Source organism: Cornus florida, unplaced genomic scaffold (genome assembly GCF_030987335.1).
Source record: "Cornus florida cultivar Cherokee Brave unplaced genomic scaffold, ASM3098733v1 CherokeeBrave_3.0.0_Hap2_Chr04, whole genome shotgun sequence".
Lineage (NCBI taxonomy): Eukaryota > Viridiplantae > Streptophyta > Magnoliopsida > Cornales > Cornaceae > Cornus > Cornus florida.
The window spans coordinates 100,371,136-100,390,223 of NW_026775574.1; the positions used below are offsets into that span (position 1 = coordinate 100,371,136).

The following is a 19,088-nucleotide window of genomic DNA, read 5'->3' on the forward strand; positions in this document are numbered from 1 at the left end:
CCAAAATCAATAACGATCTCTGAAACTTTAATGCCATTAAATGATCAACAGACTTTTGAAACATGAAGTTGACTCAAAACTAATGCTGAACTTTGAAATTTGTATATTCCAAGAAATTATTCAGACTTTGAGGCGTGCACGTACTTACATTTTTTAAAGTGTTAATTTGTCCGTATTTTTAAAAAGTTTAGTATTGAGTTATGTAACAAAACACTTAATAAATATATCAAAGTCAAAATTTGCAATAAGTAATATCGAATTTTTTTCTTCACACTCATTTAGACTATTTACACCTCGGACGAGAGATTATAATAGACAAAGAGAGAATTATGTAGGATGTATGTTGTATATGAATTTTTGAATCCAACCAAGGACAAAGTCAATTAAGAATCAGGAGAGGCACGTGCCCCCTAGATTTTCTCCCTCTCTTATATTATATATATATATATATATATATATATATATATATATATATATAATATATATATTTTTAATGAAAATATGAAAAATGCCCCCCTAAATTTTCTCATTCTCCGTAGAATTCTATATATATTTCATATTTTTTTATCTTAAATTGTTTCCTTAATTCTTATATTTTATATTTATAAATTTCATTCCAAAAATATTATTATCTCTTTATATATATATATATACTCATGACTTATATATATGGAGTAATGATCTCTTGCTCCCTATGGAGTAAGAAAATTGATCCGCACTTTCTACAGTGACCATTAGATTTAATCGAACGGTAATTATAGAAACCTACTTACATCATTTCCTTTTAATATAAAACCATTGTTACTATTTATAGTTTCTAAATTTAATATTTACCAATACTACTAATTACAATAATAAAAGGTAATTACTAAAAAAAAATTTAAAATCTCTTCACCTCTGGAAATCACGTCTCTCTTAAACAAAAAATTACAAGAGACAAAAAAAAATAAATAAATAAAGATATTTTAATCCATTAAATTTTATGCGACTGAAGTGTTGTGCAGAAAAAAATAAAATTTATTTTTATTTACTTATGATTATATGGAGACAAAGGATGTAGAAAACTTGCAAATTCAATTTGTATGGAGAAAGGGAAAGTAGTACTCTTGTAGGTCTTTGTTTGAAATAGACGTTATTTTTAGAGGTGAAGAGATTTCTATAAATAATTTTTTAGTAATTACTTTTTATTGTTGTAATTAGTAGTTTGGTAAATATTAAATTTAGAAACTATAAATAATGATGGTAGTTTTGTATTAAAAGGAAAGAATATAGGTGGGTTTCTATACTAATCGTTAAATTAGATCTAATGGTCTTAATAGAAAGTGCGGATAAATTTTATTGCTCCATGGAGAGCAAGAGATCACCACTCTATATATATGTACATTATATTATACATATATGGTACTATAATGTGCCCCCTGAAATTTTTTTCTAGCTCCGTCCCTGAATCCAACCACACTATTCTCATTCTTTATATTATTAATATGTCTAACATAACAAAACTAAGTTATTTTGTTCTACTATTAAAATACAAATGTATTTTGGTACATAATTTTGCAATACAAATTTATGGAAAAATAGATGTGTTTTCAGATCATTTACGGTTACATTCGCTTGTTCCGAAAATTAAATGTTCTATTAATTAGACCACTAAATAATGTCAAAAAAAAAAAAAAAATCATGTAAGAACTTTATATTATGTACTTTATTAAATAATACAGACAATCGATGAAAGAGCTCTTGGTAATATACACTTACCACATGGATTATGAATTTATGTATGTGCATGACTAATCACAAGACTGAGGTATTCATGAACTCTTGATCATATATACTTATCATATTAATTATGTATGTGTACGTGCACACAACAAATCACTAGTGTAGTGGGTGTGAAATGAGTGAACTATGTAGCTAGTTTCATAGATGTCATGCATGTTAATATATAACATGCCTTCAGATCGAAGCCCGCAATAATTAGATTTGGACAAACAATGCGCACTTTAGGTGGGAATATTATGATTAAGTCTACATTTTTCTTCTTTTGTCTATAAGATTATTATATTTGTTGATATTAAGTTTGTGGTCCGAATTTAGTTAATGCGACCCGCCGATTTTTTCTTGAGATTGTAAATTAGATTTTGGAACTATTTTGTAACCCAACATTTAAAATTTGAAGGGTGACATAAAAAAAACATTGAAAATTTTAATTTAGGTCATGTTTGATTTGCATTTTGTTTTAACTCGAAAATGTTTTGTTGTAGGATGTTTTGAATATTAATTGAGAATATGTTTTGGAACGTCCATTTGTTACGTGTTTTGTTGTAAATTGTTTTGAATAGTAATTGAAGACATATTTGTTAACCTTAATTTATTGTAAGATTTTTAGAAACAAAAATATGAAAACATATTTGGTTAAAAAGTGTTGTAATAAGTTATCAACATCCAGTGGCCTAGTTCAGGTCCCTACTTTTTAAAAAGAAGTCAGGAGCTTAAGTCTAAACGGAGGTATGTGTGTGCGCGTACCAATTAAGAAAAGAAAAAAGAAAAAAAGTTTTGTAAGTTTGAAAAAATAATGGTTAATTTTAAAATGTCATTTAAGATTTTTTTTTTTATTATTATAAAAAAGCAATGTCATTTAATACGGTTCATCGCTACAGTACCCGTTATTACACTGTTGAAATTTCTAAAAACACCAAATTGGTGTTTCGATTTTTTGCCACTATTTACAGAACGTTTCGATATAAATTTATTTGGTAAAGTTTATTTGTTTTAATATTTTTTTAAATAAAAATATGAAAACATGTTTAATAAAAAAATATTATAAGTTTGAAAAATATAATGATTAATTTAAAAATATCATTTAAAAGTTTTAAAAAAAATTTATTTTATTTTATTTTTATTTTTACTGTTGATCGGTACAGTATCCGTTGGTATAGTACTCAAACATGTTAAAATAATAAATTGTTGTTTCGATTTTTTATTATTGTTCACAAAATGTTTTGATATCATACAAAATAAACTATATTTGACTTAAACACCAATTTTTATTCCGTTCATTATTACAATGTCTGACAAAAATAAAAACATGAAAAAAAAAAAACGCATAGCAAACATACCTTAAACAAAACGCATGAAAGTGAATTTTGTTTCGAAAAAAATGTTTTGTCTGAAATTCACTTGGCAACAACCGAGAGCACGGGCGTCATTTAGCCATCCGCGAGGACAGGCTGGCACCCACTATAAGTCTATAATTTGCCTTATCGTTTCGACGAACAACAAAGATTGAAAGACATTTGATCCCATTTCAACATCGACCTAAATGCCACTTCAATTGGCCACGTCATGCTTAGGCTTAGGCAAGTGTCTGCAACCAATATTGATTGATGGCATCTTTCAAATCCAACTTACCCACAAAATAAATAAATAAATAATAATTTTGTTTTCAAATAACTATAAAAAATATTTAAAAAAAAAAAAAAAATCAATTTTTATTTTTTTTATTTTATAATTTTTAATTTTTTAAAAATATAAAATTATTCTTAAAATTACAACCCAAACATATCTTTACTTATCTAAACAACTAATATCACATCCATACACACAAAGAAAAATGCCTTTGAAGACTTTGACTCCAAGTGAATTTTTTGATCCCAACGATTTTGATTGATCATCTATAAAAAATATAAAGAATTGAAATATTTTTATGTCTTGCAAGAAAAATAATTTTTAAATTAATATATACTCATACTCAATAATATAATGGATTCACTTATAATCATCGAATGCATTTCAAAAAATAATTCACTTTAAAACATCTAATGAATAGTGTTGGATCAATTAATTATTCTTCACACAAATATTCAATAAGTTAAAAGAAGATCATACTTATTAGCTGTTTCTTCTGGGTATTAACTGTTCGGATGGCAAAAGGATTGCATTTATGTATATATTCAATTACTCTTCACACAAATATTGGATAAAAATCAGAAACATGTTTGGTAACGAAAATTTGTTTTGAAAAATTCAAAAATTTGCTTTAGTTTCTCCGTTATAGTGTCAAAAAACACAATATTACAAATTTGGTGATATGAATTTTGGTCAAAAAATTTGATATGTTATAAACTATTTTAAATCAATATTAGTCATCCAAAACATGATATAAGCCCAAATTTAAGACCAATATAAAAAAAAATAATATCATAACACATCACAAACAAGCCCTATATATAGGGTGTGGTTTCCATCATTAATGCCATAAATGTTCATTCATCTTCTCTCTAATTATATATGTATTTCTTCTTCTTTTTTTATATTTTTATTTTTTTCATTGCAAAAAACTCTTTAAAAGGTAGAAAAGATACCACTGGGCCCTTGGTATATATATATATTTATTCCACATCCTTTTTTAATTTCTTTCATTTAAGGCTCCGTGTAAAATATTTTATTTTACATAAAATATATTTTTATTTTTACTTTTTCGTTTGGCAAATATCTACGTAGAGGTTAAAGTCAAGTCTATCGACCAAAGTATGTAAAATTACTTGTCGAAAATTGATGAATAATTTATTTTTGTTAAATTTTAAATTAATTTTTCTTAAATATTTTATGATCCAAATAAACGGAGTTTTAGTTACCATTTTTGTTGAAGAAGAGTCAACAAATTGATAGAAAGATGTTTTTCAATTTTCTCTCTAATTGACCCGAATTATGAGAGTTTTAAAATTATTATGAGCTTGTGGCTAATTTATAGATGTATATATGTGTTCATTACGAGTTTGTGGCTAGTTTATAAATGTATATAAATGGACGATGTCAACCTTATCCTTGATGACGTCAACTACACGCTAAATAGAATTCTTTTGCTGCCTACATAATAGAATTCTTTTGCCACCTAGATAGCCATGTAGGATCCGTTTTCAATAATTTGTGGATAAAAAAAAGAATTATATAACTCATATGGTCATACCTAAAACAATAATCTGAGAACTTTTATCCTAATAAACAAAAAGTTCACTTAAAATATATCTAAATATAAATAAAGGTGTTGTACATCAAACATATCAATATAAATACTCTTTCTGTCTTAAAATAAGGTTGTTGTTGTTTGGACAGTTGTGCACCAAAATGATGCCGGCCTTTCGGTGCACGAGAGCCAAAGAGGGTTGCACAAAATCTTAATAGTAAGCCTGTGTTGGCCTTCATATTTGTGTCAAAAGAAGGTCGCTTGGTAATTAATAGAGATTTATTGATAATTTTTAATAAATTTTTTCACATTTAACTCATCCCAAAAATAAAAAATAAAAAAGTACAATATACATACAGAATTATAATACATTTAAGTTGTGTTTGATTACATAAAATTGAAGTTCTGAAATTAAAATTTGTGAAATTAATTCTTTTTAATTTCACAATTTTCGATTCCAAAATCCAATTCCACAACAAATGACCACAACTTTTAGTCTAATTTTATAAAATTCACATAGAACATACTTACAACTTCACACCCAAAACTAGAACATAAAATTCTGTACACTTTCAACGAAGAAAAAAGAGACGCACACAAAAGAAAGTTATATTACATAAATTCAGACACAGTTTGACTAGAACCCTAAAATGTCATCCAATTCAAGTAATTAATCTCTAAAACCCAGAAGTTTTACCATCTGAAGTTGTGGAAACCATTGTCAGCAGCTCTTCATCAGCTTCAAACTTGGCCATGTCTTCCTCCTTCAAGTTAACCCATGCTTCAATGCCATCACCCAACCTCGTGTCCATGAAACAAACCAAATTCTTGAATGTAAGGCTAGCAGAGCCAACCCATATCGGTTTTCCCCACCCAAAATCGGCTTCATACGTCGGAAACCTGCACAAACTAGTGAAGCTAAACGTAACCACCTCGCCTCTGATAAACTTCTCAGCTCTCTCTTTGATGAAGTTCAAGTGGTTGTCAGTCTCCCGGAGCTTTGTCACGAAATCCCCATCGATTTTCCTTAACGAATCCCTCATCAAATCCACTATCCCATGACACTCGTCCTCAGTACTGTCCATGGAAGGAAATGCTACCGCGTGCCGGCTGATATTCCCGAAGTAATTCTCTGTCAATGGCGGATCAAATCTGTTTCGAAGGTTCACCGCGTGGAGGACCGTGTAGGTCTTGTCATCATGGCCGGTTTTGGCTCTAGCGGAGGCCATGAAACGGGTCCAAATGAAGGCAGATAGAGCCTCAATGCGTGTTGGGCGTGTGGGGCAGTGTTTGGTTGTGGTGTTTGTGTATTTGTCTCTGAGAGCAGCTATCTTAGAGGCAGTGAACACAAGCCTTTTTGTCACTATGTTCTCTTTTACTATGCCGGTGCTCGGTTTGAAGCCGGTGAGGTCTCTTGGCGGGAAGAGCGCGGCGGACTCGAACAGTGGACATGGTATGTCGCAATCACCACGCGCAATGGCGGCCCAGCTATTGATAAAATACAAGAATGACAGAGCATCAGCAACCTTGTGAGAGATGCCTAGAGAAATTGCTATGCCACCACAAGTGAACATTGTGACTTGGATGACTATAGGGAGGTCCCTAATGTCATCCAATTCATATGGGATCAACTTGTTGAGTTCGTGTGGGATCGGGTCCCGGACGACTTCAGAGAGCCGGCAGGCGGCTTTGGCGTCCACGTAGGGGACGCCGGTGTCATTGCAGTCCACGTAGAGGTTGTCGACGACTCGTCCGGCGAGGGGATAGAATAGGGTTAAGGCCTCGGATAAGGAGCTCTTGAGGTGGTTGGACTTGTCTAGGACGTCCATGTTGGTGAATTTGGTGTTGGTGTCCAGTGGGTAGAAGAGGACTAGTGGCATGAACACAGGGGGAGCTAATTGATCAAGGAATGAGAGTTGGTAATGGCCGAGGTGATTAGGGGTTGGAGAAGATGGCTTGATGGTCTCTGTGGTGACAACTTCAATTTCGATCTTCATTTTGATCTAAGAGTACCGACGAGAAGTTTATGTAATTAATCTCTAGGTACCACTATACTTAAAGTAATGGTTACGAGTGTTCCTTAAATAGACGAGGTTGGCAATTTTTGTGTGCACACATAATAAAAATAAACGCTGATTCCGATAAATTCTGCAATATCCTAGAGTATTATGACAAGTGGCAACCCTCCCACTCCTTCATTCATTGAAGAAAACAAGAGAGTTTTGATTGAGATGAATACTTAAAATATTTCTAAAATATTATGAAACTTCTCGTGGCTGTTGGTAGTAAGGCAGCGGCACATTAAGTATTCTTGACTTAAATTGTTTTTTCATGGCAAGAATGATAGGGGTACATTGGTGGTTAGTAGAAAGGAGAAGGGTACAAAATTCGAACACAAGCTTTAAAGCTTGGGGAACAACCCAACCACTCTGACGGCACAACACTTGCTTCTTAATTTAAATTTGAAAACTGTTTCCTCCAATTTTAACCAACAAAATGTACTTGATCCCTCTTTTATTAGGATAATGTTGTCACCAATACACTGTAATTAATGATCGAAGATCAAACTCTCGCCTTCCATAAATTCTATCTGAGTACTGTTGTAAAAATCTATTAGTTTTTGTTGTTAGTCTAATAAATAGAGCCTAACAATGACATTTTTGTTAACTTTTAAAAACAAAATCTAATCAATAATCCAATGTCAATCCGTTGTATAGTCCAACTCCATATATAGAAGCAAACTGTCAACTCCTCCGTCCTATCACTGAGAAAAGTAATTTAGTAATTGAGGAGAGAGATTTTTTGGTCTTTAGCTTTAGTTGATTTGATCCATCACCCACTAAAATAATACTCCCTCCATCCTATATAAAAAAAAAAAAATACCTCCTTTCGGGAGTTAATGTAATAAAGAGTAAATTTTTAAATAAATAATGCTTAGCTATTCATTAGTGAGTAGCTTCACCCTACTCATTATGTTTCAATAACAATTTATCACATCAGTTTTAATAAAAAAATAACTCACGTTTTTTAAATAGTTGATCCGAGAAAATACATGTGAATTATTTTATTATTAAAATTGATGTGATAAATTATAATTGGAGCACACAAAGGATAAGTAGGATAAAACTACTAATCGGTGAGTAGCTAAGTATTATCATTTTTAAATATATGTATTCTTATATGGTGAATCATATGAGGTCATTGCTTTAATAATTTCGGAGGGTAAATTAAAAATATAATAAAATTAGTATATTAGATTTTAAATTGGAACAATTATTTTGAAACAACCAAAAATAAAAAAAGTAATTTATTTATTTTGTGGGACGTACCCCATCCTTCCAAAATACGTTTCGCTCTTTTGATTTTTATTTTTGATAGTTCCAATTTTTTATAAAAAGATAGTTTTAAAATCTCAAAAGAGAATGATACATGTAGAGAGAGAGAGAAAAAAAAAAATGAAGAGGGAGAGCCACAAGCATTCAAAGCTTGTAGTGCATGGATGTGTGTAGATTTATATATATATATATATATATATGTATGTATGCGCAATCCACGTTGTAACAGCTTTTGAGTGAAGAGTACTTGTAGCCTTGGGTATAAGGAGGAGGTTCTTAGGTAGGTGATTGACCAAGATTTGTGAAAGAAACGAGTACACGTACGAGCTTTCACTGTGGTTGTTCCCGTGCAACGAGTAATATATATATCAGAGCCATATGTTTTGCAGTAATAATTAGACTATTGTATGTAGACTTTTTGAACTAATTAACATAATTTTTGTCATTCTACTTTGGACGAACCTGTTTTGGACTCGAGCAAATCCATTTTGATCAGAAATGATTCAATAAATAAAAGTCACGTCCTTTAACTGGTGGTTCATGCATTTTTCAGTTGAAAACTTTCGCTTAGTATTTCAAAATTACATTTTTTTGACTCTCACAGTGGACTGCTAATATTTTAGTTGTTGGTGGTCGAAACAAAATCAGGAGATCAACTAGATGAATACCTTTATTTTTATTTTTTGATAAATAGATGACTACTTTTTTCCCCTTAGCTAGTGATAAGGTTTTCTTGACAGTTCTTTTGTGGACTTCTCTTCCATATATATATATATATATATATATATATATATATATATATATAATCGTGCATAGCCTTGAAGTAACGTTTTAAGGGTACTATCCTTTTGATATTAATGCTCGTTTAACAAGGTTAAGTTTAGATATTCATTCTTTTCAATAAAAATCCGAAAACATAAAAAAGTTATAGACCTAGATTGTGTTCTGGTGATGCATCACATTGTAGGCATCTCAACTGATACACGAGTCCAAAATCCTTTCATCAAATAAATTTATGGATAAATTGCATCGATATTTGTTGAGATTTGGTTCAATGCCACTCAGCGAATTATTAATGTACTTGTTTAGATAATTACATTGACACCAAATTTCAAATGTCATATTTGCCCCTTATTATTTAATTCAATTATATTCACAAAATATCAATAATGTTAGTTTACGATAATATCCCTGCCATTACCAAAACCAACAATACACTTCGTCACAACCAGGTTGCAAGGCAATTTATGTATGTATGTGTTTTGGGATGTTTGACTTGGTGCATATTATAGTGTATATATGTGTTGTATTATATATGTATATAATTTCTGTGTATAGCGGCGGCGGTGGTCTAGTTTTTGGCATTAGTTAAGAAGGTTAAATGGGTCATTTTAAAAGTGATTGTTGAAAAGTCAAATGGCATACTGGTTATTTTTTGATATTACAGTAATATGGAAGGATGTGTTTGATGGTACTTGAAACCTCAGCCGTGTTAATATAAACAGTGCATTGACTATTTACTGAGTGACATTACTTCAAATCTCAAAAAGCGTCTGTGTAATTTATTCAAAATTTTTTAATACGTTTGAATATTTATAAAATGAGAAGATCAATGGATCATTGAGTATACTGCATTATTAGAATGCGTAATCAGTCACAATGCATCACCAATATATGAAACCAACAACCAACTTAAATTATACATTTTGATTAATTGGACACATGTCTAGCGCACCCTAGACACTAGAGGGCTTACATCTACTTAAAAAAAATAGTGGCTACATTTAATAATAGGTAATTTTTTCTTATAAAAAGGATAATTATGAGTATTTATTGAATGAGAGTGTGATATTATTGGGTACATCCCATGTATCTAATAATTTTTTCTTTTCACAAAGGAAGTTCACCTTTTTTCGAAATAGGGAAATGATAAGAGTATTTATTTATTTATATATTTTTTACTAAGTGAAGTTCATGTAATATTAAAAATTAAAATAAAAAAAAATTGAAAAGGTTTATAGCGTTTTGAAGCGAGGTTGTGCAACACTTAAAACGATACATTTGATTTGACATGAAAAAAAAAAAAAAAAAAAAAAAAAACTTGCATTGAAGAGGATCATCATCTACCAACCACATCTAGTAACAATAAAAGCATATGGTTGGTTTTGGATTTGGACTTTGAACTACGCACTTGTCGTTTGACCCTGTAAAGTGTGGAGAGGAAAAGAGAGAGTCTATAACAAAGTCAAGTTCCCATAAATGTTGAGTAATAACGATTTTCAAAAAATAAAAAGTAAAAAAAATTGTGAAGATAATTAGGCATGCCATCCATTTATTCATTAATGAAACTCACCTAAAATTTTTGGTTTGAAAAGTCCTACCTTAAATGATACTACGTATTATGTGTGTTAAATACAAAACAGAGAAACTGTATAAGAATTTATAAATGTGATGAGATGTATGGAAAGTAAGAAACTTAAACTCTATATAGTAAATTTATATATGATTAGAATATATTCTATAATATAACAATAATATATTCTATAATAAATTATAAGAGTCCCTCAAAATCAAGGTGAATTGAATGAAATCATTTAAGTTTGGAAATGAGATCTTGCAAGCGACATGGCAGAAACAACTTGGTGAAGATGGGTTTTCACCTATGATGAAGATGGAGACACGATTAGCAACTGACGTGGCACTACTGCGGGCACCATTGCTGATTGTGTCTGACATGGCAACTGATGTGGCAGGTGACGTGGTACTACTGTTGACACCATTGATGTGTCTTGGAGGCTGATTGGGAGGCCCAATAATACTTTTGACCACCGCTAGGGATGGGGCTGATGGTACCATCTCCGGCAGTGACTACGATAAACTGATAAAATTATTACCAGTAATCGAGAGGCTTTATACCATGTTAGAAATATAAAAGAGAGTATAAAAGTTTGTATTGTGTTGATACATGAGATGTATACAAGAGGAATTTATATAGGAGGGGTTATGTGTGATGAACAAGTAAACTTTATATGTATATGAATATATTCTATGCAATAATATATTCTAACAATGTGAAGGAGAATCTTCTTGAAAAATAATTGTTAAACAGATAATATGATAAATAAAAAATACAAATAAGTATTATCAACAGTAAGATTTACTATGTTACGTAAGACGTAAAACAATGTTAATTTTACTACAGTCTATAAAATCCACCTGAGGAGTAACAATTGGTTCAATTATATGTTAAGTCACGTGAAGCGGAAACAAAAACGAAAGTGCAAAAATAATAAAATTAAATCTTAAATAATAAAAATGAGTAAGAACATGCGAAATGCGGTATCCATTAAGAAACATCCTATAACTTGGATTATATGACAGTGCTAAGAGTGGGCTACGAAATGAAGGTTGAAGTCTTCAAAGAGCATTTGTGGTTCTTAGAGATGCATTTCATCCGACTACCAAATTTAAGATCAATCACTTCAATCATAACAGTAGATAACATATTTGGCCTTTCAATTAACATTGGAGACATGATATCATTGACAACAACAATTGGGACAGGTACAAGTACGGATAACAAACTTTTATGAGGGAGGAAAATAATTGATTGAGCTGCTAAAGAGGGTTCAATTGGAAGGCAACTCTCTAACGTTTGTTGTGTCCCTCCATATAATATCATTTTTCTAATCAAATATTTTTTAATTAACTTTATAATTTCGAGTTAGGTTAGGACTTCCTAAATGGCCCCAGATTGATAGTAACAAGAGTAATTTAAGATGGCATTCCAACTTTCAACTAGTTTCATTTAAATCTTTGATCGAATTGTGATAGAGAATCTGATTAAACTATTCGACTTGTTCTCTCATAAATAGTGAGCTACGTAAACAATTCCACATCAGTATAGCATTGTATAATATCATTTTTCTAATCAAATATTTTTAATTAACTTTAGAGTTCCAAGTTAGGTTCAACAGGACCTCCTAAATGGCCCCAGATGGATAGTAACAAGAGTGGTTATAAATTTAAGATAGCATTCCAATTTTCACCAACTTTCATTTAGACCTTTTATCCAAATGTGATAGAGAGAGTCCAATTCAACTCTCCTTATTCTCTCACAGTTAGTGGGTCCCACAACCCACATTAGTATAGCATCTCAACTTGAAGACAAAATTGAATAGGAAAAAGACAGTTACTATAATACATTGCATGATAAGAAAATTTGAGTAACTTTAAAACCCCTTAAAAAAAAAAAAAGACTTTTCTCATGCACATAAAGCTATAATTAAAAGTATTATACACCTCTTAAGGCTCTTATACAAGCCTTTATTTCCTCCTCCGTTCCTAAATCCTCTGGAATGTCATAAAGGTGGTATTTAAAATAAATAAAAAAATAAAATTATCACTTTTGATTTTAAATAGAAATAGGTTACATGATTTTTATCATGAATTGGATTTCATGATTTTTATCTTGAAAGACGTGGCATTGATTTGTTACGCCTTTCTTTTTTCTTTTTTTTTTTCTTTGTATCTTTATTAAAAAAATAATAATAATGACTACTTTAACACCGGACTTAAAATCAACAGAGATAAAATATGACGTAATTATTCTAAAATTTTAACAGTCTTGTTACTACTCTTATTTGTTTTCATAAAATATGTCTATTTTTCCTTCTTTATTTTTTAGTTTTTCATAGTAACTTTTATTTATCTTTTTAGTTTTCCATTTATTGTTGTATCAATTTTTTTTTTTTTTTTTTTTTTTTTTTTTTCAAGTTTCATGGTACTCAAATATAAGAATTTGATTTGTACAAAATCTACAACAAATTGTGTATATATTATATATATACATCACATTGTATCTCTACAAGAACTATTGAGATAAAAAAATTTGGTGCGGGTTTATGTGAGTATGTTATTTGGCATAAAGAAAAATTTCCCCTTAAATTTTCAATTCAATGGCTAAGAGGGTAAGAATACTCAAAATGAGAGCCCTGTGAAGCTTACTCAAAAAATTTAGATGTCAATCTCTAATTAATTTTATCTCTGTATATAATATCCAATACCTTTCACGCTCAATTCTTAAAATTTTAATGATAAAATTGTTGAAGATAGCAACTTATTTCAGATTATTCGGCCATTTATTGAAGTTGCAATCTGAAATGTTATATGCAGTCCAGACTCAGATTCAGTATATATAGCGGTATGAAATGAGTGAATGGATTTTTATCCCTTTAATGCATTGATAATCTGAATGTGGCTCCTATCTCATCAAAGGTTTGGGATCAATCTAATAATCATTTTTTAAGAGTCACAATTTCCGAAACAAGACACTCGAAAGAGTACATAGATATACAAGACAAAATTCTATGTATATATTTTTAACATTTCAAACAAACACAAATTATATATATATATATATATATATATATTCTAATTATTATTACCAAACATATGGATGGATATACTTGTTGCATGATCGAGCACATGCATGCAGCTATAGTGCAGAATGCTTGTGGACTCTCTCTTTCACAAATCATAGTCAATCACCTAGGCAAGAACCTCCTGCTTATCCATAAAGCTAAAAATACCTTTTAATAAAAAACTGCTACAACATGGATTGCTATTGGTTCATATATTTACTTGGAGTAATTAAAGTATATACATGCAATATAACGATCGTACTCACAGGGACAGATTCAGAAACTCAAGTGAGAGGGGGTAATATTAATTTTTTAAAATAATTTCAGAGGATAAAAGTAATATTTCTTTAAGTACATATATCAGAATGATAAAATAGTGGAATTTTTTTTTTAGAGGTGACAATTGCCCCCACTGAAGTGTACATGGCTCTGTCCCTGATGGGTCTGACTTCGCTCCGCATGTATATGTGTGCGTGTGCATATATAAATATGTATACATATGGGTGGTTTTCAGCTTTTTAATGTGGTTCCGGGAGCAAGAGTACGGGACTTATATATATATATATAAACTTTAAGTAAAGGAGGCAAGACTAAAATGTTTTCTTCAATTCTGAATTTGACGAAGAACAATTAAAATTATGTTTCTCAGAATTTCTGAATCTCTAATTATGTTTCAATTCCAATTAGATAGAGAACACCACTCCTAAATTACTCATGTGTATATGTGTGTGCTCTAAAAAAGAAAATTAGAAAAACCAGATTTGATTTTCTGAAAAAAAAATATCTCTCAAAGGTGATTCTAAAAAAATCAGAATTCTGTATGCAAAAAACGGTAAAACCCTAAGTGAGAAAACATATTTATATATATAGACTTTTGAAAACCTAATTATATTTGGAAAACAAGTCAATTTCGTGCATGTTCATTATAGCAAGAGTCTGTCCAAAGTAAAAGGCCAAAACAGACATGGAAACAAAGTTTCTAAAATGGTCTAAGGGACTTGAACCGGTTCATGAGTAACTTGAACAGGTTTAAGTTGGCCAGACTTAAACATGGAGTATTTCATCAAAAGTTAAACCTGTTCCGCAAAAACTTGAACTAGTTCAAGTTAGGCATAATGAAAAAACTTCCAAAAACCTAATTTTGAATCTCCCAAGTGTCCTCACACACTCTCTTACATTTCTAAAACGTTGTTCTCATTATCCCGGAGTGTATCGAAGTATGAATACTTGAACTTCTTTAATTCCACTTCTAATCTTGAGTTTTGACAAATCAAACCAAAAGTTTACAAATCAATCGGACTCGTTTTGACAACGAAATTTTCTAAAATACAAATTTACATTTCACATATCTTATGTGTGTTTCAAGAGTAACAGTTCAAAAAACATAAATGAAAAACGTAAAATGTGTCACTTGAGCATGTTAGCCGTGGAGATTAAGATGGAAGCAAAGAAAATGAACAAGAAGTTTGCACAAACAATCAATGAAGACTTGTGGTATATATATAGGCCCGCGAGCATTTAACACCCCTGCATTATACATATAGTTTATATAACCACCAATATATAAGTTCTGAAAACCCCATAACGTTTATTGTAGGGGCAAATAAGGACCCCCTGTCAATTGGCCGTTAATGAGGTGATAAAAATACTAAAATGCCTGACCTTCTTACAATTTAAAAAAGATTAAAAATAAAAATTCAATGAATGTAAAATTACTATTATATCTTTTATCTTTAAGATTTATATACAAAAAAGAAGGGCGTTTTGGGAATCAGTAAAGGGTAATTTTGGTATTTTTAAAATTTAATCAGTCGCGTGCCAGGTACATATTTTTTTAATGGTGCTAGGTTCATGTTTTTTAAACGGTGATTTCTATCTTGGAGGCAGGGACGGAGCTACATATAGTTCAGTGGGTGCATAATTAAAAAAATCAAATTAACAAGGCTAAAGAAATAAAAAATAAAAAATTCAGGGTGGGCCCCCCCACTGAACTACAAGTAGCTCCGTCCCTACCTCCAAGATAGCTAGCAGCACAAACAAAGAAAACCCTACACGCCTAACACACATTGAGTGAGCTAAACAAACAAATATACCTCAAAATAATTTGGAAGAGAATTGGAGGAAGAAATATTTTTTTTCACTTAATTCTAACTTATTCTCTTCATAAAATTACTAGAATAAATAAGTTTAGACCCCAAGAACAAAAATATATTAATTACATATGAATGATATAATCTTTAAAAGACACAACTCCCGCTAACATGACTATTAATAACTCCCACTGATATAGAATTTAGGAGGCTTAATTCCCATACTTCTTGGTTACATAATCTTCTCCATCAAAACCATTTACTACCCCACTAACATGAAATGCACACATGGATATGTATACCAAATACATAAAAAATACTAATTAATTAATTATGAGTCAAAGAAGCTATTTTGGGACAGAGGGGAGTACTAAAATTCTAAAATCAAATTTATTTCCAACATCCTAAGTTGACATTCAATTCCAATAATCTCTAAAACCCAGAAGTATTATCATCTAGGGCTGTGGAAACCATTGCCAGCAACTCTTGATCAGCTTCAAATTTGAGCATCTCTTCCTCCTTCAAGTTAACCCATGCTTCTATACCATCACCCAATCTAGTGTCCACGAAACAAACCAAATTTTTGAATGTAAGGCTAGCGGAACAAACCCATACCGGCTTTCCCCACCCGAAATCAGCTTCATACGTAGGAAACCTGCACAAACTGGTGAAGTTAAAGGAAACCACCTCCCCTCTCTTGAACCTCTCAGCTCGCTCTTTGATGAAGTTCAAGTGCTTGTCATTCTCCCGGAGTTGTGTCACGTAATCGACATCGATATTCCTTACTGAATCTCTCATCAAATTCACTAAGCCACAACACTCATCCTCAGTACTACTACTGTCCATGGCCGGTATTGCTATTGCGTGCCAGTATATATTTCCGAAGTAGTTCTCCGGTAGTGGCGGATCAAACCTCATGCGCAGGTTCACCGTGTGATGAATTATCATGGTGGAAGTCTTGTCAGCATGACCACCGGTTTTTGCTCGAGTGGAGGCCATGAAACGGCTCCAAATGAAGACAGATAGAGCCTCAAAGCGGGTTGGGCGTGTAGGGTTTTCTTTGCTTGTGGCGTTAGTGTATTTGTCTCTAAGATCAGCTATCTTAGAGGCAGTGAACACAAGCCTCTTTGTCACTATATTCTCTTTTACCATGCCGGTGGTCGGTTCGTAGCCGATTAGGTTTCTGGGTGGGAAGAGCTCGGCCGACTCAAACCGTGGAGACGGTATGTCGTCGTAATTGGCACTTGCAATGGCGGCCCAGCTATTGACAAACATGAAGAATGAAAAAGCATCAGCAACCTTGTGAGAGATGCCTATAGAAATTGCTATGCCACCACAAGTGAACATGGTGACTTGGATGACCATAGGGAGGTCCCTAATGTCATCCAATTCATATGGGATCAACTTGTTGAGTTCGTTCGGGTTTGGGTCCCGGACGACTTCAGAGAGCCGGCAGGTGGCTCGGGCTTCCACGTAGGGGATGCCGGTGTCGTTGCAGTCTACGTAGAGGTTGTTCATGACCTGTCCGGCGAGGGGATAGAATCGGGTTAAGGTCTCCGACAAGGACTTCTTGAGGTGGTGGTTGATGAGGTCCATGTTGGTATTATTAGTATCATTCAATGGGTAGAAGAATACTAGAGGCATAAACACTGGGGGAGATATTTGATCAAGGTATGAGAGTTGGTAGTGGCGGAGGTGATTAGGGGTTGGAGTAGATGGCTTGATAGTCTCTGTGGAGACTACTTCAACTTCAATCTTCATTCTGTAGGTAACACTGTAATGTGTGATTCTGTAGGTAACACTGTCACTTAAATAGAGGCATAGGCTAGGAAAGTCAAAATACGCTTCCCTACCCAAATTGAATGATTCTGTAGGTAACACTGTTTCAACTTCAATCTTCATTCTGTAGGTAACACTGTAATATGTAATTATGTAGGTAACACTGTCACTTAAATAGAGGCATAGGCTAGGAAAGTCAAAATACGCTTCCCTACCCAAATTGAATGATTCTGTAGGTAACACTGTCATCGGGTCCACTAAAGTCCATATCTAATTTGTTTAATTAATGGATTATCAGGGTCATTCATGGATGTTCAAATTGAATGTTCTAATGCATATCTGGTTTCATTCATGGATGATCAAATTGAACGTTTTAATGCATATTTGGTTATCGTTTTTGACTTAAAATCCTATGAATTGATAGATCTAGGAATACTAAGATCAAAACGACCCCCAAAACATGTCAAAATGGTTAAGTGCGAAAAATACCCTTAAAATATATTTCATATACCACTTTCACTTCCTATTTTAATAAGTGTGCTTTTATCTCCCTTAATCTTTAAAAAGTGTGTTGAAACATCTCTCAAATTAATTTTTGCAAGTCTCTAACATAAAGTAATCTTATAATGTATGTTTTGCCCTTTTAAACTTTTGAAATGTTCAAGGGCATGTGTATTATATATATTCTCATAGTAGAATGGCGTTGTATGCCCATCAACTATATTTAATCAAATTTTGAAGTTTTTCTCTGTATATATAATGTTTGTTTCTTGTGCTGAAACATTTTGGTTAGATCCTAATTACAAATAAGATAGACTTTAATAACTTTTTGTTATGATATGAAGTTTATGTTGACCAACAGTCTCTCCTTTCACCATCATATCTATAAATTAATTCATATTTTTTTATAAATTTATACATGTATAAATCAAATAAGATTTAATCGAACAAAACATACGCAAATCACATATCATCGTGTGTGTATATATAAAATTACATATCATCGTGTGCATTGAACAAAATACACACAAATTAAAGACCTTTTTTTAAAAAAAATAATATGTAAAAATTTTCAGTTAGGGTAATTTGGGCATATCATAATGTTTGTTGCGATTTATTTGTAATAAATCAATACTTTGTGGGTATTTTGTACACGTGAAGGATGTGATATTTACTGAAAGCATAGTAGAAAGATATTTTCTGCACTTAACCCTATGTCAAAATAAGAAATACAGAAGGTTTGAAATCCAGTATTTCTAAGAACAAATGGAAAGGAAGCTTGTGATCACCGCAGCTAGTAAAAAATACATCAAAACTAATATTGAGCCTAAAAGTACGTATAATCAATATAGCACCAAGGAGAAGCTAAACTCTTATCGGGATTCGGGAGTGGAAGTTTCTAAGAAAGGAAGAACGTGGCTTCAAACTCATGCCAGACATGTAACCAAAGCTTGAAGCCAGAATTGAAACCTGAACCAGACTTCTCATGTACTTC

General features: G+C 31.8%; 2 protein-coding genes across 2 annotated transcripts; both read right to left on the reverse strand.

Annotated features, from left to right (window-relative positions):
• Window positions 1-5,446: 5,446 nt before the first annotated feature.
• LOC132304207 (stemmadenine O-acetyltransferase-like) lies at window positions 5,447-7,276 on the reverse strand. The gene has a single exon (XM_059801779.1). It carries the CDS (start codon window positions 6,961-6,963, stop codon window positions 5,644-5,646), a length of 1,320 nt encoding a protein of 439 aa, XP_059657762.1. The 5' UTR covers window positions 6,964-7,276; the 3' UTR covers window positions 5,447-5,643.
• Window positions 7,277-15,990: 8,714 nt separating this feature from the next.
• On the reverse strand, window positions 15,991-17,669 carry LOC132304208 (stemmadenine O-acetyltransferase-like). The gene has a single exon (XM_059801780.1). It carries the CDS (start codon window positions 17,573-17,575, stop codon window positions 16,247-16,249), a length of 1,329 nt encoding a protein of 442 aa, XP_059657763.1. The 5' UTR covers window positions 17,576-17,669; the 3' UTR covers window positions 15,991-16,246.
• Between the last annotated feature and the right edge of the window lie 1,419 nt (window positions 17,670-19,088).

What these genes read in the sequence shown, in the direction of transcription:
- LOC132304207 (XM_059801779.1), bottom strand. Translation starts at nt 6,963, where the DNA reads ATGAAGATCGAAATTGAAGTTGTCACCACAGAGACCATCAAGCCATCT.
- LOC132304208 (XM_059801780.1), bottom strand. Translation starts at nt 17,575, where the DNA reads ATGAAGATTGAAGTTGAAGTAGTCTCCACAGAGACTATCAAGCCATCT.